This window comes from Micropterus dolomieu, linkage group LG20, assembly GCF_021292245.1.
Source record: "Micropterus dolomieu isolate WLL.071019.BEF.003 ecotype Adirondacks linkage group LG20, ASM2129224v1, whole genome shotgun sequence".
In the NCBI taxonomy this organism is placed as follows: domain Eukaryota; kingdom Metazoa; phylum Chordata; class Actinopteri; order Centrarchiformes; family Centrarchidae; genus Micropterus; species Micropterus dolomieu.
In genome coordinates, this window is record NC_060169.1 from 7607112 (window position 1) to 7626652 (window position 19541).

General features: G+C 39.4%; 1 protein-coding gene across 1 annotated transcript in view; it reads right to left on the reverse strand.

Annotated features, from left to right (window-relative positions):
* The window catches only part of madd (MAP-kinase activating death domain), a 51593-nt gene that overhangs the window by 14778 nt on the left and 17274 nt on the right, over nucleotides 1–19541 (reverse strand). Inside the window, exons 9-25 of the mRNA XM_046032628.1 lie at nucleotides 19231–19466; nucleotides 18962–19118; nucleotides 18745–18848; nucleotides 18462–18667; nucleotides 17884–18137; nucleotides 17505–17644; nucleotides 16948–17049; nucleotides 9010–9118; nucleotides 8681–8867; nucleotides 8058–8208; nucleotides 7507–7710; nucleotides 6054–6104; nucleotides 4335–4438; nucleotides 3955–4038; nucleotides 2342–2500; nucleotides 1228–1348; nucleotides 65–127 (exon numbers count right to left, since the gene is read on the reverse strand). Of these exons, the coding sequence (XP_045888584.1) occupies nucleotides 65–127; nucleotides 1228–1348; nucleotides 2342–2500; nucleotides 3955–4038; nucleotides 4335–4438; nucleotides 6054–6104; nucleotides 7507–7710; nucleotides 8058–8208; nucleotides 8681–8867; nucleotides 9010–9118; nucleotides 16948–17049; nucleotides 17505–17644; nucleotides 17884–18137; nucleotides 18462–18667; nucleotides 18745–18848; nucleotides 18962–19118; nucleotides 19231–19466 (2432 nt within the window). The remainder of the gene's footprint in view (nucleotides 1–64; nucleotides 128–1227; nucleotides 1349–2341; nucleotides 2501–3954; nucleotides 4039–4334; nucleotides 4439–6053; nucleotides 6105–7506; nucleotides 7711–8057; nucleotides 8209–8680; nucleotides 8868–9009; nucleotides 9119–16947; nucleotides 17050–17504; nucleotides 17645–17883; nucleotides 18138–18461; nucleotides 18668–18744; nucleotides 18849–18961; nucleotides 19119–19230; nucleotides 19467–19541) is intronic.

Consider the following 19541-nt stretch of genomic DNA (forward strand, 5'->3'; position numbering starts at 1 on the left):
CACACACACACACACACACACACACACACACAGGAAAAAGAAAAAAGCAAGATGTTAGCCCTACTTAGAGAAAAGGTTTCCATGGCAGCATCCTCTAGTTGATCCCAAACGGAGCTCTTATCGCGGCCTGGAAGAATTTCCCAGGAGGAGCAGCAGGAGGAATGAGAAGCAGCGAGAGCAGGAGAGGGTTAGGCGAAGAGGTGAGTAGGTTTAATGGTACAACAAGAGCAGAGCGAGCAGAGAACCACACCAGAGGAACAATAACAAGGACAAACAAAACATACCAGGTTCATTTACTCACTTATTTATAGCCAACAGCACTTATACACAGGATGTCATTGTTCAAAATATAAATGTTTTGCACAGTCAATTAGATGAGCAGTAATTCTGTGGTTTGTGGTGAAGATGCTGTATGTTTATGATCTGTTTAAATACAACATTGACTTTAAGTCCTTATTGTTACATCTAAAATCTTTAAAGACTGTAGTTTAACTTAGGTTAAATTAAATCAATTTTGTTTAGCAAATATACAAATCACACACTACTAATTAATTTGCAGAAGCTGCAGTCATGACTTACAATAGCGCAAATAAATATCCAGTATTCAAATTTTTTTCTATTTTCTTTCCATTCCTTTAACGTTTATTCTGTTTTCACATGCATGCACATGTTGCCAAACCTCTCAGACAGCAGCAACTTTCCACTTCACTCAGTAGTGCTAATTCAACACTATGTAAAATTGGACAATAACATTATGTAAAGTTGCTTCACAAAACAAACATCAGTGTACAACCTTTCACCTTTTAACATGTTAAGTTCACTGTTACATAATAAACATTTGACATTACTGTAATCACATGTCTGACTTCTGCTTCCTGCTCTTAAAAATAAGTCTTTTCATGATTAGTGAAAGTTCACCGTGGTTACATTAAAAGGAAAACCAAAGCACGAGTTTGCACAAGTTGGAGTGAGGTCACAATATCCACCAACACTTTCTTTACATTAATGTAAGTACCCTTTAATATTTCCAGTTGTTAGGCTCAAAAGATTTTCTTTAAAAAAAAACAACAAAAGTGTTCAAGTAATGCAGAATAATCTCATACTTAGAGTGATTTGAGATTTATAAGTGTTTTTTGGGAACAGTGGAAGGAAATGTTTTTTGAAACATCAGAATGTCCGCTGTTTGACATAACTATAAGAGGAAGCAAACTAGAGAGCAGAACATACCCAGAAGGCCTTCACAAAGGTAAATCCTCATACTGATGTCCTCCACATGCTGCGCAGGCGCACCCTTTGCCATGGTATGTGCATGATCTTTTGCACTTGGTTTCAGAGTGTGGGTCTTTCCCTGTGGAAACAGGTCAACGTCATGTTTGTAATCCAACAGCTAGTACCAATGACCCAAAATTCTATTTCATGTATTTTGAGTATTGGTGCATCCGTTTTTGTCCTATTTTCATCATTTGACCTATGTTGCATACTGTAGATTATCCAGGTCGAATACTATTATCCGTAGGATAGTCTGGTTCTGAGAATACTACTCAACTCAATGGCTTGTCTGTTAGGACAAATGAACAAAGGCTGACGAGTCCCAGTCCCTTCTTTTAATAAGGAAGTTTTGTCTGACAACAGGAGAAAAGTCCAAACCTACTAATGTAACAACTTAACCACTACTAAATATTTTTACACAGCAATTAACAAATCTTAACACTATTAAAGATAGAAATGTATTCTCAAACTATCCAACAAAGCAAAATTACACGTTGTTTACCCAGTTCAAACTATTACTAATCACTGTGGGATCTCAAAGTCACCACAGGCGAGCAATGCTTCCAGCTAGTCTATGAGACTCCTGGTCTGCTCCTCAGTGGGAATTCTCTACAGACAGATGCCTACATAGAAGGGCTGTAGAACTGATTTCAACACCTCTTCCTGCCTAACTTGATGGTCGTAGGCCAGGAGAGGACAGTTGGAGTGAGAGGGGATTTTTCCACATGTACAGGAGTGTTTAGAAATGTAAACAAATGTTGCTAATTTAAAGTATTCTCACACACACCAGTTCATTTTTGGCAAAAGAAAAACACAACAACAATTTCCCAGCACATTAAACTTTCAGGTGTTTTTAAGTAGTGGAAAACTAGTCTGCAATCTCTGTTTTCATGGTATAGATGGGAATCCTGAAATCCAATCAACTTAAGGCAGAGTTAGTAATTCATGCCACGTTCAAATGGAGTAAGTTTGTAATGAAATTGTCTTATTTTAAGATAGTTATTATCTAAAGTAAGACATAGTAGAAGTAAGAACTGTATCATATACATATTTCACTCAGAGTGATACATACAAACACTTGGCTGGTGGCTGGATTGGTTTCAATCTCACTGTCAGAAAGAGTCCCTCTGGACTGATTTAAGTGAAGAGCAGTTCTCCCACCAAGGCCATCTCCTGCTGTGCTGCTCAGGTCACTGTCAGCGCCGAGAGTCTCTCCAGAGCTATTGCTTATCTGAAAAATTTAAATTCCAGGTGTAAGAACAATACACGAGTGGTGCTTCACATGCAGAAGGTTTGGTATAAAAGAACCTTTTGGCATTCATATTAATAGTTTGATAAAACAGTTTGAAATAATCTTATTCCACACAGTCTGACAGCATCACACATATGTATATAGTGTATCCACCATCAGCGCAGTTATGTGAATTACATACATGAAGTATTTTAACGCAAGACTCCACATTTTTAATAGTTTCTTTTTAGAAATTCTTTGCCCCTTGCCCATTTAAAACCTCTACATGGTCTGAGGACTGACGTCATCAATAAAGTGAGTAGAAGTAATAGACAGTGTGTGGAATTTTTTTCTTATACAATTCCTCAAAATTCAGCCTGACAAATTTGGTCAGGTTTGAAAAATGTTTGGTTGCTATTTCCAATAAACCCAAAGCATTAAAAGCTGTATATACATATGCTGATATATTTAATAATCCATAACCCAAACATAACAAACATGGGTGGTGATGGCGCAATGAATAAGACACATGCTTTTGGTGTTAGAGACCTGGTTTCAATTCCCCACAGTGACACATCCACCAATGTGTCCCTGAGCAAGACACTTAACCCCTAGTTACTCCAGAGTCGTGTGACCTCTGACATATATAGTTTTTGTAAGTCGCTTTGGATAGAAGCGTCAACTAAATTAATAAATGTATAACGTACATGTACCAACCTCACATTTCAAAAACAAAGGGGAACTATAAATGATTTGTCCAACTTGTAAACAACACACGGCTGAAGTCCACTTTTGCATCTATGCTGTAACTGATGTAAGCCTATGCGTTGGTGTCTCCATCGCTCTGCAATTGCACTAACATAATGCTAGTTCGCAATGGGGTTTCTATGTTCTACTGTGTTGAGTTTCTTCTTCTTCATTGGTGCAGCCCACTATAAACAATAGCAAATTAAACTAAGCGGATCATGTTTGAGTTGGAGCTGATCGATGTTCAACAGCAGTTACTTTTCCTGAAATTACCAAAACAAAAATAAGAGAATGTGTCGGAGATGGACTGTACGACCCTTGAATCGGTTCAGGCAGAAGGACAAACTTGAACTGCATAAGAGGAATTGCAATGCTACCAAGCTGACCACTCATGGTTCCTGCGGTCTGCGTCGCCAAAAAGTGTAGTTAGATTTTTGGAGAGGTGTGCGTCAGGCAATGACATGGGCTACGGTGTAGGGTACGTGGCTATGCGTAAGCTTCGGCGTCTATTCGACGAAGAAGTATAAACTGGCCTTAACAATATGCCACCCACATTTTCATGTTTTATTTAAATACAAGGAAAAATACTTTAAATGGTTTGGACCAAAAATATCATCCTGGAATCTACAATTAATATTGTGAAGTACTGTGTAGGTGTGGAATAGATAGGAATAAAGTGCACAGTGTCTAAGTTGGATGTGCCCTACCACTGTGCTGGCCTCCGAGTCCTGGCTGGTGCTTCTTGTCAGGACCGGTGGCTCTGAGCTTGTTACAGACTCTGTGTCGCTCTTCTGTAAACCCAAAGAAAAAAAAAAAAAGGGGACAGAATTCAGTGGTGAAAATGTGTTGCACCATGAGCAGTTTTTAAATTTCAAAAACTAGCACCATAGATTGAAGGATGAATATAAACTGGACACTGATGATCAGTTTCAGGCCCACCTATTGTGTGTACAGCCTGCAGCCCTTGTTTGACTATGATAGTAGTTTATTTAGCATCACACAAACAGACATGCAGCTCACCCAGCTATTAACCAAAGTTTTAACATTTTTTCCCAAGTTTTCACACAACACCACTCCATGAACAAACCTGAGAGCCAGATGTGACACTGAGGCCACTATCAGCACTGATCTGTGACTTCTTCTCCTCTGCATCAGCCACCTGGGGGCGCTGCTGCTTTGCTCCTTCAGACCCTGCAGGACAGACATGATTAATAAGCATGTTGGCATGAATGGCACGATCTTCTTGCCTTACTGATAGTCGCCTCACTCAAAGCCACCACAGCACAGCAACACTGACGCTAAAGTGCCAAAGCCTCTATTTAAACACTGCATTACACTTGTGACACAGCAAAGCATACAGTAAAACACTACCTTATTCATGTTTGTAAAATGATTTGAACATCTAAGACTCAGAGTTTTAAGCTGCCTCTAGCTAAAAATACAGGGTAACTATAATACATCTAATCTAAAGATGCAAGAAAAATTGCTTCATTACACAACTTTCTGTATATAATACTGGTGCTTCACTGAGTAGTAACAGATTACGTTTTTACAGACCAGACAGAGAAGTTACAAAAGGGGCAAGCAGAAAGCGCCATAAAATTGGGGAAAATGTTACAAATGAAAACAAAACTGCAAGAGCGCGACATTAATTCTCAGTCAATGCAGCAAAGGTGGCTCAAGTTACACCAAAAACAAACAAACACAGGCAGTTAGGCATGCAAACAAACGATGGACGGTAAAGGAGACATTTTCTTGTACTTATTTGTTTATCGCCTCAGTAGGTGCAGACATGGTGATGAGTAGATCCTGACATTTCACTGTTTTTAGGTTTTTTATGATACCTTTGTAAACCATTTAATAAAGCCTTAAAATCTGCTGGCAACTGTGGAATATTAGCTGTAAATATATAAATTTACAGCAAGCCACTTGAAACTGGAAAAAAAAAAAATGCAGTTAAAAGAGCAGGACAGGGCAGGTATTCTGGATGCATGGTGTCAAGGGGGGGGGGGGGGGGGGGGGGACACACTGGGAACAAAATGTCATCTTAAGCCAGTGACTATAACAAAAAAATTCCCATAATTTTTTATGTCAAGGACCCCAAGACAGTCCACATCAGGAAACGTGTGATTTTATTTTAAATGCTGCACAGAATTGAATAATGTACTTCCCTAAACTGTAGGCAGGGAAGGAAAAAAAAGTTAAAAAAAACCCAAAGAACTTTTTTTTTACAATACTACACTCTAGCATGTGTTGGCTTTTACAGTAGGTTCTACATCCCAGCTTATATTATTACTGTATTATAGTAAAACTAGCATACTGTATTAATGCCTGCTGGAAGAACTTACCAAAACATACTAAAACTGGCTGCCATCTGATGTCTTGATTAAGCACAACATGACATTTTAGAACTAAAAACAAGCGTGTCATTTCACACAGCACTACACTTATGTGAAGTTATTTGACCTTAGTTGCCAAATAGCAAATACAGAAACTTTAATACCACTACTGGATACCAACCAACACTACTGCAACAGATCCAGTGTCATGTGCAGAGTATCTCAACCCTGATACACATGTTATTTGTAGTGCATAGTCGATCCAATGTAAAAATCAAGACTCTTATGCCAATATTTATTCATTCTGACATTATTAATAGGAGCACTCCTTCTCATTTATTTATTTTCTTGTAGAAAGACACTGGTGAGTTTGAAAAGGTGGGGAGAAGGGGGTAGAAAAAGGTCAACAGCTGAACACCCCAATCTTTTTACTTTTTTTTTTTTTTGGTGTGTGAAAAGTCTCTTACTCTGTGGTTTTTCCATAGCTTTTTGCTTATCCTGGTGCTTGCTCCACAATTCTACCCAAGATGCATTGCAAGCAAGGAGAGAAAGACAGAGAGAGAATCAGAGAGCTGGTTGAAAAGGCATGTATGGCGGATGAGCATTAAAATCAAAACAAAAACAAAATAAGCACTGAGATTCTGTCATTATTGAATGATGGTGTTTTGTAATGTTTGCATGTAGCTGTGATTTAATCTGGACATAATGAAAAAAGTATTTTGCTGTCAAGTTGGATCCACTGCCTATAACAGCTACTAAGGTAACATTACAACACACCCAAAGCTACCGGCCCAAAGTCCTGGAGAGCCACACAGTGAAGTCAGAATGAGCTTTGGCTCTGACCACAGGCCACAGATGTCATCGATTGCATTTGTCTGGCTCTCCAGAGCAACGGTGAGAGAGAGAGATGGCTGATTCTGAAAAGAGCATGGGATGGGGTTGAGATGCCGACTAGCCAGCAAGTGAAATGGAGCAGTTGCAGAAGCAGGGATGCTCACAGTCTCACAGCATTCTGTAGAATTGAAGGTGCAACTTCTAACAGGAAAAGAAGGGGTGCAGGTAGGAGAGGTGTCAGGGTGGTTGACTGAAAGTGTCCCCCGTATACAGACCCAGAATAATTCTCAAAAAATTAAGTGGTAAAGAGATTCTTAAGGATTTTCTAAGTCAGATGGTTCTTTGGCAACCAATAGAAAACACTTTCTGCAGTGAAATTAGTCTCTTTACTGGGACTGTTTACTGGGGAGTGATGCTTCCACCCTCCATGCTGAGAGCAAAGGGAGCTGCCATTTTCTAAAGCACGCCTCGCAGAAACCTGCAGTAAAGGCAAAGACGAGCGCAGATTTGACTATTGATGCGCATACCTCTGGTTTCCCTCGTCCACTACTGCAGATTTAGGTATTGGAAGACCAAAACAAAGACATGCATTCAAGGTGCTAAGAGGCTGACAACAGAACTCCAGAGAGTAGGCAAACGGGCACAGATGCTTAAGGAAGGGGAGACAAACACACGCAGTCCAGCCTGGAACACAGGGAAATATTCCAGACACTTTTCAAGGCTGCTTCATATCTACAAGGGGAATATTTTAACCAGGGCCAAATACTGAATTTTTTCATTTTATTATTTTTTTCATTTTTGAAAATCATTACCAAACACAAATACAACTTTAGTATTTGGTATAAGATCTCAAGAATATAGACTTTTTAAAAAGTCCACTCCAGTGATTATCACCAGTATTTCATGTCAAAGTGTGTGGAATATTATAACACCTGTAAGAATCTGTCTGGGACAAGTGAAGGGATCTTTCTTTGAGACGGTTGGAGGAGGGGGTGGGACACTGGTATTAAGGTTGATGAGCTTTTAGGGTATGGGGTTTGGGATCTCACGGTGCACATGCAACCGGGGCTGGAGTGGTGTACACACCAATCGAGGCAATAAAGTTCTCCTCGTTCAGACTCCGGGTATCAAAATGGCGGGCTCCTCTGCCCATTGTGTGGTGCGGCAGCTGCAGGTGTGGAACATTCAGAAGGCCCTGAGGTCTGGCAGTCTCCATATGGCCAGAAGGACTCTCTTTACTCCCTGGGCTGCCAGCACTGTCTGTGGGGCTTCGCTTGCGCTTTTCTGGGTCTACCAAGTTCCCAAAATGAAGGGGCCACAGACAGAGTTCATCAAAATTACAGAAGAAAATATGGAGGTTTAAACTGGGAGGGGATTAACAGTATTAGACAAAGAAGGAAACACAGTGATCTAATGTTTTAGTAAGACAACTTCTAGCATGCAGCTTAAAGCTTTATATAAACACAATGCAAAGACATGAACTGGGTTAGTAGTAGCATAGGCTCACTGCTGTTACGCTTCTCAGTGCAAAAAGTCTTTTAAAAATGAACTGACAAAATGTTAAAAATCTACATTGTTTACATCACACAATCCAGTATGAAATGTGTGCATTCCTGTGCTAAACATGTAGGACATACCTTTGGTTTGATAATGTGTGCGTGCAATTTCCAATAAACTGAAGACACTGGCCATTCCTCCGAGACCTGCATTAGTGTAAGAGTGCTCCAGACTGGAAACTGTGCACTTCAAGATGTCCAGCATGCCTTTGTACACCTTTCTGCTCACCTCCTGAAAACAAAACACAGTAACAAGATTGATAATGATTTCAACAAGATAAAAAACAAGCAACACTACCAGCCCCACGGTCTAAATAGATTATGATCTGAGACGAATTTGTGATGTTGGGCTAAAAAAGCTGACTTGACATGATCTTGAATTAAGTTTTCAGTCAAAGTCATTATGCAAGTTCTTGCAGTGAGACTAGACAGCGACCAACAGTGTTGTTATTGTTAATTACCAAGTACTGTGCCTACTACTACTACTAAACTGGCTGTTACTGAATAAAACCAGCAACATAACAACTTATAACATAAATTTGCTGAACAAAAAATACAAAATACCTTGAATGAAGAAAAGAAATATCTCAAATTAGCAAACCACCCAACCTAATTTACTTTAATGGTCCAAATGTTTACTTTGGCTTTGTGTATTTCTTGGCACATCATTTTACAGTGTGGAGGGCAAAAAACAAATATCTCACCACATCACGTATGATCTCCTGTCTGGCATCTTCCTCTGACTGGATAGCTCTGTTAAGCTTACTCAGCACAAACACACGAAGCTGCTCGTTCTCCAGCAGACGTCGGACTTTCTTCATGTTGAGCCAGCCGACTCCCTGACCATCCAGAACACTCTGAACCACCTCCTTCAAGAACTGCTGATTCTCACTAAATCAAAACAACACAGTTTCATTCAAATTCAACAGATGGAAGTACCTTAACAACACTTGATAGGGATCATATTTGTCACCTTGAAACCCAACATATTGCCAAATGGAATACATCTCACAACAATGTGGTCTAATCTTACCTCGTGTTGTTGACTCGACCCTGAGGAGAGGGCGATTCTCTCTTCACTGTTGGACTGTGCTTAATTACTGAAGACTTCTGGTCCACAAGTGCTCGTGGTGCACGTGCACCTGGAAGAAGAAGCAAAACTATGAAGTTTCTGAAAACCACAGAGCACGATAACCAAAATAACAAAACAAAAACTGCAAACTACTAGGTCACTAAAAAGAAGGGCACTCAGTAGAAGTGGACTGGACACAGACAAAGGCACTTGCTCACCAGGAACTGTAAACCAGGACAACAAACAACTTTCAAACTAGTCATTTTTAAGCTACCACATCAAATAGAAAAGAAATCAGTTTACATCGCCCTGTAAAGAGGACAGACACACCTGGAATCTACTGAAGGTTATCTACTGCTGAACAGACAAATTAATGGAGCTACTAGAGTCTATTACTACAACAAGAGAGTTGAAGGACAAATCAAACAGGGACATGATGCACACACACACACACACACACACACACACACACGTCCAAATGGTGCTCTTGGTGGTGGCATCACACTTTAGCAGCATAGAGATGTGAGGTCAGACAGAGGATAGTGTGTACAAGAACTACATGAGTGATATCATGCATGATAGAAAATAAAGGACTGAGTGGAAGGCAAGAAAATGAGCTACACTACAAGCTGACGCATTTAAATACATTGCTGGAATGCTGTGGGAATCTTGGTAACTGCTAGTTAACCACTTTGTCATCTGAGAAACATTCGCTGCAGAATCCATTTGTTGAAGAGAGAGGGAAAAAAAAGCTGTGTTGAGGTGGGATCCAAACCTCAACCCTTAGGTTGTAAGTCCTGCTCCTTACTGACTGAGCAAACTGAATACATGTTGATGTAAGTCATTATTATGGCTTATATTCTCATCCATGATCTAATGGTTGAAAATATTTCTCAGATTCAAAACTTATTCGCCGACCCCTGCTCTATATTATTACTACTACTACTACTTCTAACGTACTTATTCAATAGGGATGAGTGTCTGCACTGCCTGAATTCTACCAAAAGTAGAACAAGAAGAACGTAGTGATGAAACGCGCTCTGTAGCGTCGTTTGTCCGTTTTCAGCTACTGTAGAAACATGACAATGCAACGTGGCGCCTTCCATGGAAGGGGTTGCCGCGGTTATGTAGATATAAATGGCTCATTCTAAGGTAATAAAAACATAATGGTGTATTATGTAAGGTCTTTACACACCACTGAAAACATAGTTATGGATCTTATATTGCATTTCTGTCGATAGATCCTCAGAAATTTAACACACTGAACCTTTAAAGATTTTTTACACTGTTATTAATCATCTCAAACATGTTGCACATTCTGTCATCTCAGGACAAATTATTTTGCCCCCACTCCATTCAAATCTGTGCAGACACAGTGTGCTTTATTAATCACATACACTGTGTTTACTAACACACCGAATGTAAACGCGGAACCCTTGGTCAGTTTTGTCCAATGACCATTCCAATCAAATTTCAATGCTTTGATGACAAAAACAGAGAGAAGGGCGGTATTATTTGTGCAATTCTACTATGAACAGAAGAAAGACAAAAAAGAAACATGGAGCTGCAGATAGCTGGAAGATGCAGACAAAATGGTATCTGTTCTGCAGTGAAGTTCAGTTTTATTTCACAGATACATTCCACATCACGTAAAATACTCCGCCTTAATCAAGCTCACTACATTTTGTAACGGTTTGGCAGCAATGTGGGAAATCACACCGTGGTGCTGCCCACCAAAATTTCGGATATGCTGAAAATCCAAATAATCATCCGACAGCCAGATTGTTGATCATTAAAGCAATGAATAAGGGGTTTCCCTCAGATTGTACGTCAAACGACAACCGATCTGACACAAATTTGTCCCAATTCTAAGCTAAAATCAGGCTTAATCTGTACAGTGCCTGCCCCAGTCTCTTGCATTTGTTGACACAGTGCATTGGTTCATAAGTTGATGTGATGAAATAAAACCCAACCTGATCAAACTCTGAGACTCCTACACTGAGAAAAATTTGAGTCTGACCAGGTTGGAAATAATATGGTGAGACCTAATCAGGTTAAGTTTGAGTCAAAGTTCTAGGGAACATGTAAAACAATACACACTAGATCTGTGCCATTATCATGACATCAGTTTTTGCCACCAAAGTCTATAAGCAAATGCGGCATGTTCAAGAGCGTTAAGCTTCTGCAATTTCACTTTTATTGCAATAGAATAAACACTTTAAATTAAAAACTACTTTTTGTAAAAGATGGCCAATCCAAGTTATACAGAACCACAGTCCTACTGGTGTTCACTGATTTAGATTTCTCCATTTTGCTGCTTGATGATTCTGTTTCAGAGGCATGAAAGGATGGGGAGGAGCACACGCCTACAAGAAAAGCTTTTCTGATGTGGCATCTGTCAGTGCAGGCTGGTTTATTGTCAGGTTTATGAGACAGCAGGGATCTATTGTTTATTTCTGCTGCTGGAGTGTCCAGGGGATAAGAAATAAGGTTTTATTCCCGATACCAATACTTTGATTGTACAAGAAGAATTTTCACCATGTTTTAGTTTGAAAACCAATAATGCACAGCTTTTTGAGTTTCTTTATTATTTGTTCTAAAAATGCTTGCAATAGAAACAGCACTTGTAACATCTGTGAAGATTCTCAGTCATCCAAGTCAAAGCAATCCAAGGTAGGTTAAAATCAATGGCAAGTGGACTCTGTTGACAAAACTTGAACTTGTCTTGCCTCTCATCCAAGAGGTTTCTCCAGTTCTGACTGACATGCAAGGAGTTAAAGCAGCTACAAGAGCTCAGAGGTTCATCACTGAGGATACTTTGAGACTGCAACTTTTCTAAATGTGTTTTTTTTTGTCAAATTATTTGTCAACCAGAGTAACAAGGGACAGATGGTACAGTAATGAAGCAAATCTGAATCCCAAGTCTGAGCGAGCAAAAGCTTAAATGAAGTCCACAAACAGGTCAGCTTGCAAACAAAAATAGAAAGGGCAGTTAGAAGCTCGGCAGAACACCGGCATACAACGATTTACTCTAGTATCAACATCAGTTGGATTCTGTGTATGAACGGACCTTGGGCCTGTACCACGAAGCAGGATTTGAGCTTATCCAGATAACTTTGGGGTTAACCCTGGGTTTTCAGTACCACAATGGTGGTTCACTTCTTACCGGGGTAGACTGCCATGGTAACTTATGCTGAACAGCTAACCTGCTCCGGAGCAGATTATGTTCCAGATAAGAGATCAACTCTATAAAAACACTGCCTATTGACCAATCAGCTCTCTTGAGATAACCATCTGTAGGAGATCTCGCAGACTGTTTTCAAGGCTGCTTTTATGCTTGCTGCAGTGATGCGGAGAAACTTTTGTATAGCGAGATCATCCTACAGAGACTGATTGAAAAGCCTTGTAAGCTACTACTTATTGTAGGTTTTTACAGTAAACCTGCTACTTTTTTTTATTTTATACACTTCATAAGAACGCATCAAATAGAAGCATTATTACAGACTATGCCTGTTCATTTAGGAATTCCCACTGTCTTTCTGCATGTGTCAGCAAAAAATTTACACACAACCACAAACCAATTAGAGGCTTGCATGTGCAAAGAAAGAAAAACCTGAAAAGCCTTTAAGGAGACAGACTCTGCAAACTCAGTAAGTTAACAGTTATAATGTGAGCTGCAGGTAAGAGTTCTTTTGAGGCTGGCCAACGTTATGAACTGATTTAAGATTTTACAATGGGATTGTCATCATTTACAATTCTGCATTGCAATAATATGTTAGCATTGCAGATGGACCGATGGTGTGCAGCTATGACAGATGAGAACTGGATTAAAGTTTTGGTGATGTTTGCATGTTCATGATCAGATGGGTTTTTAATACACAGAGCTACACAGTCATCGGTTTAGCATATAGGTTGTGTCTTGTACATAATTTGTAAGGTCTTGTTTTATATGTATTCTATATGTATTTGCATTCGATATGTATATGATATGATAAGGACGAAACGGTCCAAATACTGCAAACCAGTTCCAGCCATTCTCTCCCACTACTAGAGCTAACATCACAACAGCATATCTTGGCAAACTAGAAAGTAATCTGAATGTGTATGGGCCAGTCATTTAACGTTACCTGACACACAAATCATGTCTGGAACGGCTGTGCACAACACCGGATTTTTTTTTCAGCACACACACAGAACAGACACTGAGAATGGACAGCTAGCGTGGAGATCTGCAAACCCCAGCTTTAAGAACACTGTTCAATCCATGTTCCAACACTGGCCATGGCTTTTGACGAACTAATAATGTTCCAGTACTGTTTTAATTATACCAACAACTACCCAAAGCCTCTTGAGATAGCTCTCAGACAACCTCAGTTGCCCCAACCCTACCTGACATCTCTTATGTGACACATGAAATGCACCAGAATAAGCAACATCATGCCTTATCTATATAGTCGGTCCACTGCAGAATTGTCATTTTAATGACATAAGACAACCATCTAGACAACCAGTATCTTTGCCTGGTAAAACCCTGGATTTAGTTAATTGATAATACAAAATATTTTTACCAGTTATATTCAAATTGTGCATAAATTTACTGTAGCCGCCGCTCATTGTGTATAGCACAATTACAGCACGACTGGTCACAGGAGCATAAAGGACAAGAAAACAATGACAAACAACAGATGTTGGTAGCTTAGTTCAATTTATTCATATCCTCCAACATCCTGTTCTGTGTCATGTGCCTCATTTGCTTCGCTGTGGTTATTCGTTGCATAATGTATTATTTCAAATTTCACATTCTGTGATTACTGATGTTGGATCTAGGTATACTTTTTTCTCTTTTGAAACTCGCTTGACATAAGGCTAAAATTAAACATACTGTGGAGTGAAATAGCAGTTAGTCTGAAGAAGGGGAACATCACTATGAATGGTAGCGTGGTAAGACAACATACTCAATGCTCCACTGGATCTTTGATGACACACATGGTGACTGAAATGAGGATAGACAGAGGGGGATGCTGGGAGATGTAGTTGACTGGCTTGGAGAAGCATGCAGCTCACTCAATAAAAAGGGCAGAACCCACCTTCTCCGCTCCCCGGGCCGGCCTCTGTAATTATCTCCATTAGAGAATTTAGCCCAAATACTGCACACAAAACCCAGAATTAGTGCCGCGAAAAGGTGGACAGAGAGAGGGACACCGGCCCAGACACAACCAGTCTGAACATCAACCCATAACACAACAGACATGCACACTCAACATGGTGCCAAAACAAAGAAATACAAAAATAAGAGAAAAGGGCAGACAGAAAAGAGAATAAGACAATATGTACTGACGATGGTATCAATCCTGAAAGAGTTCGATATGATGACTACTGCCTTTTGTTCAGCAGCACATTCAACATTTACAGTGCCAAGTAAGAGCTATGTATAGCTCATACTTTGTTGTATATCAGTAGCCTGAACCATGGGAATAATGCTGAACAGTCCAGATCAACAATGAAAATGTACAGTAACAGAGTAATGGATGGAGTTGTTTAAGAATTTGTGCGTGATGTAAGGCAGAAATCGTTTTGAGCATAAAAACATAACTCATCAGATAATCGTGACACACAGCAAAATACTTCATTAGAAAACCTGTGATCTTCAAACTTTCTTCACTGTTTTTATTAAAATAGTGAATGACCTCAAAAAGGGAAGGAAACACTCAACAATGGGAGCCACCAAACAAGCAAGCAAGGCAAAATAGTCGGGAGGCAGGTGGGAAATAAATTCCATTCACTAAGGACAGATCTTTCTGTGAAAGTCATTCAAAGACATAAATGTAACTACAACAAAACATGAATTAGGTAAATGCAGTTCAAAAAGGACTGATCATCCTTCTTGTAGTAGTAAGGATGTGCAGATGCCACACCAAAAACAGTCTGTAGTCACAGAAGAAATCTTTTGACTATAAATGTGTGCATTACCGAGCAAAAAGACTCCCAACAGTCACACAGAGCGGAATGGCAAAGAAACAGAGGGAAAGGCATGGATATACATTTTAGCTCTATGCTGAGAAGGTGGTGAGATAGGTATAGGTCACTTCAAGGATAAAGAAAAGCCTAGTCAGGGGGCTAAAACAAACTGTCACACCAGACATAACATACCCGGGCTGTCAGGGGCATCTGAACAACAAAGACAAAACACATCATAATCAAAGAACATTTTTTATGGCAGCTATTCCACACGAAGTGGAGCTATTGAGTTAGATTACCATGCTTCGCCTGTTTTTTCTCTCGGTAAAAATTAAAGTGAAAATCCAGCCTAAACAGAATTCATATTAGCTTTTTAAACGAAAAAAACCCCAAAAACCCTCATATTAGCCAGTTTAATAACTCTATTCCCGAGTGCAATTTTAGTCCCTGTATCTTTAGCAAAGCATGACATTGTTTGTGCAGTGCATAATTTACCTTCGCTCATGTTCAAACATAGCTAAATATGAGCCATCAGCTGCCACAGCAGTTAGATTCCTTTTTTTACATTTAGGATTCCATTCATGTGTAACTGCAGTTAATCTGATATAAACATCTGAGTCCTTACACCCATAAAACCATATATCCTGCAGTTTATTTGGATTGCTTAATCTTTCTGTTTGTGTGGGAAAAGACCTGCCTTTGACATACCACATTTATCTACTTCCAAATGATACCTGGGTGCACATTGGTACTAGGTCTGTAACAATTATTTGCATTGTTTATTAATCTGATGAATATTTTCTCAACTAATTGATTAGATGTTTGGTCTACAAAATGTCAGAAAGTGGAAGGAAATGTCTATGTGTTTCGCCCCAAGATAACGTCCTCAAATGTCTTGTTTTGTCCACAACCCAAAAACATTCAGTTTACTTTCACAGAGGAGAAAGGAAACCAGAAAATATTTACATTTAAGAAGCTGGAATCAGAGAATTGTTCTCTTCAAAAATTACTCAAATTGATCAAAGTAGTTTAGTGCAGCTCTAATTTGTACCAATGTTCGATTAAACTACTTCATACTACCACGCTAATGATAGTAAAAAATGCAAAACAAGCCAAATTAATCAATAGTCTCAAAAATGCACATGAGAAAGAGTTGCTCATCTCTGCAAATGAAGAACAAGACCATGGAAACAACAAACATGAAGTCTGTTTTTGAGTGGATTTTCCCGTTACTCTTGAGAGAAAAACTTTGTTTGATATCCCCTCAATATTCTCTTTTAAAATAGTGCCATATCTGTTTGGCAATCCAGTGAGAAGAAAGTCAGGCTTTAAAAACATCTCTACAGACCTGCTTGTTCCATTTCCTCTTCAATATCAAAAGTGAAATATTCTTTTACCCAAAACAATTATTGTGGCAAAGCAATGAAAACAAAAAAAGGCAGAGAAGGACAGACAGTAAATTAATTAAATAAGATACTACTAAAGTTGAAAGAAATACTGAAATACTATGCTTTTCTGTTCAAACAAGTGTACATTAGTTATGTTTTTTTAATGAATAATCAAAGTTAGGACCATTTAGAACTAGTTTTTATTAGAATTGTTAGTGTATAAAATGAGGATTCAAATCATAGTATTTGACTGTAAACTAAATTAGTATCATCAAATAATCAAAACAAATCTCTTAATAAACAGATAACATGACTGTAAGCATGATGTGATGAAAATAAAACATTAAATGAGAGGGTCAGAAAAACAAAAATAGCACTAAATTGTTTTATCCTTTAACTCTTCCTACTGGTATGTCCTAAATATCACATTTTATGATAATGTTTCTTATTACCAGACTGATTAACTGGGACAGACAATAAGATGACAGAAACACCAATTTCATGACAAATTTGAACAGATGTAAAAGTGGTCAGGTTAGCTGTGTTGTCCTACCTTTCAGACTGGGGAAAGGCGTTGCTTTATCCCTCGCTGCCTTGTTGGGAAGAGCAAGATTGGACAGACTGAAACTGGTGCCATGGTTCTTGTAAAGATTGCCTAGAATGGGATTGATAATAGTATAATAAGAAAATAGGAATAAAATGATAAATGAATGATCGAGCAAAAAAAAAAAAAAAAAGTATAATTATTAACACTCTTCACCAGTCACATACATTACTCTGATCAAAACGGTGATAAAGCCTTTGGTAAGAACATGCAACTGATCCAGACACAGAGAAATAATTTAACCAATAAATAAATATGTAAATGTCCATACAACCAAGGGATTCTGTCCTCTAGACAAAAGAGAAAATAACAGAAACCTCTATAACAAGGCAACATTATGTTCACTCTTCTAGGCAACTATACTCCCTGTAGATTCTGGATTTGAATGCATTTTTGAATTTGTGAGGGGGTGTGTTCAAGCATTAACTGCATGTAGTTGGGTCATCACCCACATAAATCAGCCCACTTTCCATGTGTTAAAACCTGGACAAATAACATATTCTTACTGGCAAAGGACATGAGTCCTCCAAATCCATCATTGCTGCTGTTGGAAATGGTGGAGTTTGGCGAGCTGTTGCGAGAGTCTCCCTCCCCGTCAGACTCTCCTGGGAGCCTCAGGCTACTGGGACGTAAAGGACGTTGTGCCCTAAAAAGGTGACCAAAAGACATTACCATGCGTCATAGACACAGGAACATATGCATGCTGCTGGGAAACTCTCAAGCATTCACAACACACACAGCACCACCAATGATTCAAGACCACCATGAATGGAGAGAGTAATTTGACATGCTGCGTTTTGATAGAGAACATTGCATGGTTTGGTCAGAGAGCCCATTTGAATGATGATAGTGTACTCATTCAAGTGATGAACAAGTTTAACACACTTGTTGCCATTGAGGTTCTGGTTGAATCGAGGGGTGTATGACTCCACTTGCTCTTCTGCATCAGGATCATCCTCTGAGGGGAAGCCATACTGAGGCTCAAAGTATGGGTTATCATACTCCTGTTTTTTGTTGACTGAGTCCACCAGGCCAGAATCAGCAGTAGGTCTGAGGAATGGCTGACTCCCCAATGAGGGGACAGAGTTCTGTAAAGCGGCACTTGCTGATGCTTCAATTTCAGGTGCTTCCCCCTGGTCCTGAAAAAATGACAACACATATTAATGGGAATTGTGTTAATGACTCCTTGTGTTTGTGCAAATAAAGTTCTCCTTTCCTTAATTTTTATACAGAATAGATTAATTCTGCATTGCTCTAGTTTGGCACTATTCTTTTTTTCCTGATGAATATGACATTTGCAAATTTACAGCTCTTGTTACAAATTGTGTCTACAGAAACAATAAATAGATACACATCAAAGCATTAGATATTTAATTTCTACAAAAATACAGTAAGGAAGATGAGGAAAAATATACAGTTTCCAAGTGAATTTAAGCTTCACAGTGATTGGAATGATCACACACATGGTTGACTCCCTGGATGACTGTGCTAGGACTTGAGCTTGCAGTTGTGCTGGAGCTTGAGCGAAGAGGTTGTCCATCAGAAGGTTCGATGGGTCCGTCCCCACTAGGTGGACCCTCTGAGCCATGACCTTCCCTGAAATCCTCAAAGTCTTGAAATTCAACTTCACTAGCATCTCCCAGTGCAGCATGGGTAGGCGGGTCCACGCCTAAGACATCGAGATAAAATATTAGAAGGAATTACAGTCAAGGCATTTCTTGTAATGACACTATTACGAATACTTACTTGGTGTGTCTCCCTGGATGTCACCTTGGATCATCTCACTTACAAGGTCCCCAAGTGAGGAATAGGATGAGCTGGAGTCATCGTATGCCTCACTGTCACTACCACTGCAACAAATAAAATTAAAAATTACCTACAGCATAAAACACAATAAACCAATAACTCAAATAAAACGATTAAATTGGATTGTTGTGCTGAAAAGGATCTTGTTCTTTCTCACCTGTCTGTGGGGTCAGACTCATTGCCCTCATCCTCCAAGGGACCAGCCATAGCTTCAACCAGCTGGGAGCTTCCATCGTACACTCGGTAGACCACAGGCTGTAGCTGGTGAGCATACCACTTGGGCTTGTCCCCGATTAAGGAAGGGTCAAACACATCTGAAACAGAAATGTACAGAGTATAATGTTATATATAACACTTACTTTATAACATCTTTTGTAATGGATACGGAACAAGATACAGACTACAATCATCTTAAATGAGTCTCACTGTTATGTATCCTCTGAAAGGCGAGGTTGGTGGGATTGAGAGCCCATTCTCCATAGAACTCCACTGCCTGGGTGTGAGAAAGTTTATCTGCAAAGCTAGAGCGCCGTGGCCGAGATGCAAGAAAAGAAGTTGACTGAAAAGCCACCACAGGCCGGGGGAAGAGGCGCAAGGTGCGAGTGTGCATCTGGAACCCCTGGAGAACATTTGGGGAGTTGAAGAACCGTACCATGGCGACCCTGTAAAAGAAAAAAGTTAGTCTTGCTTAATAGGTCTTGTGATCTGTAAAATAAATATCATTAAGCTGTACAATA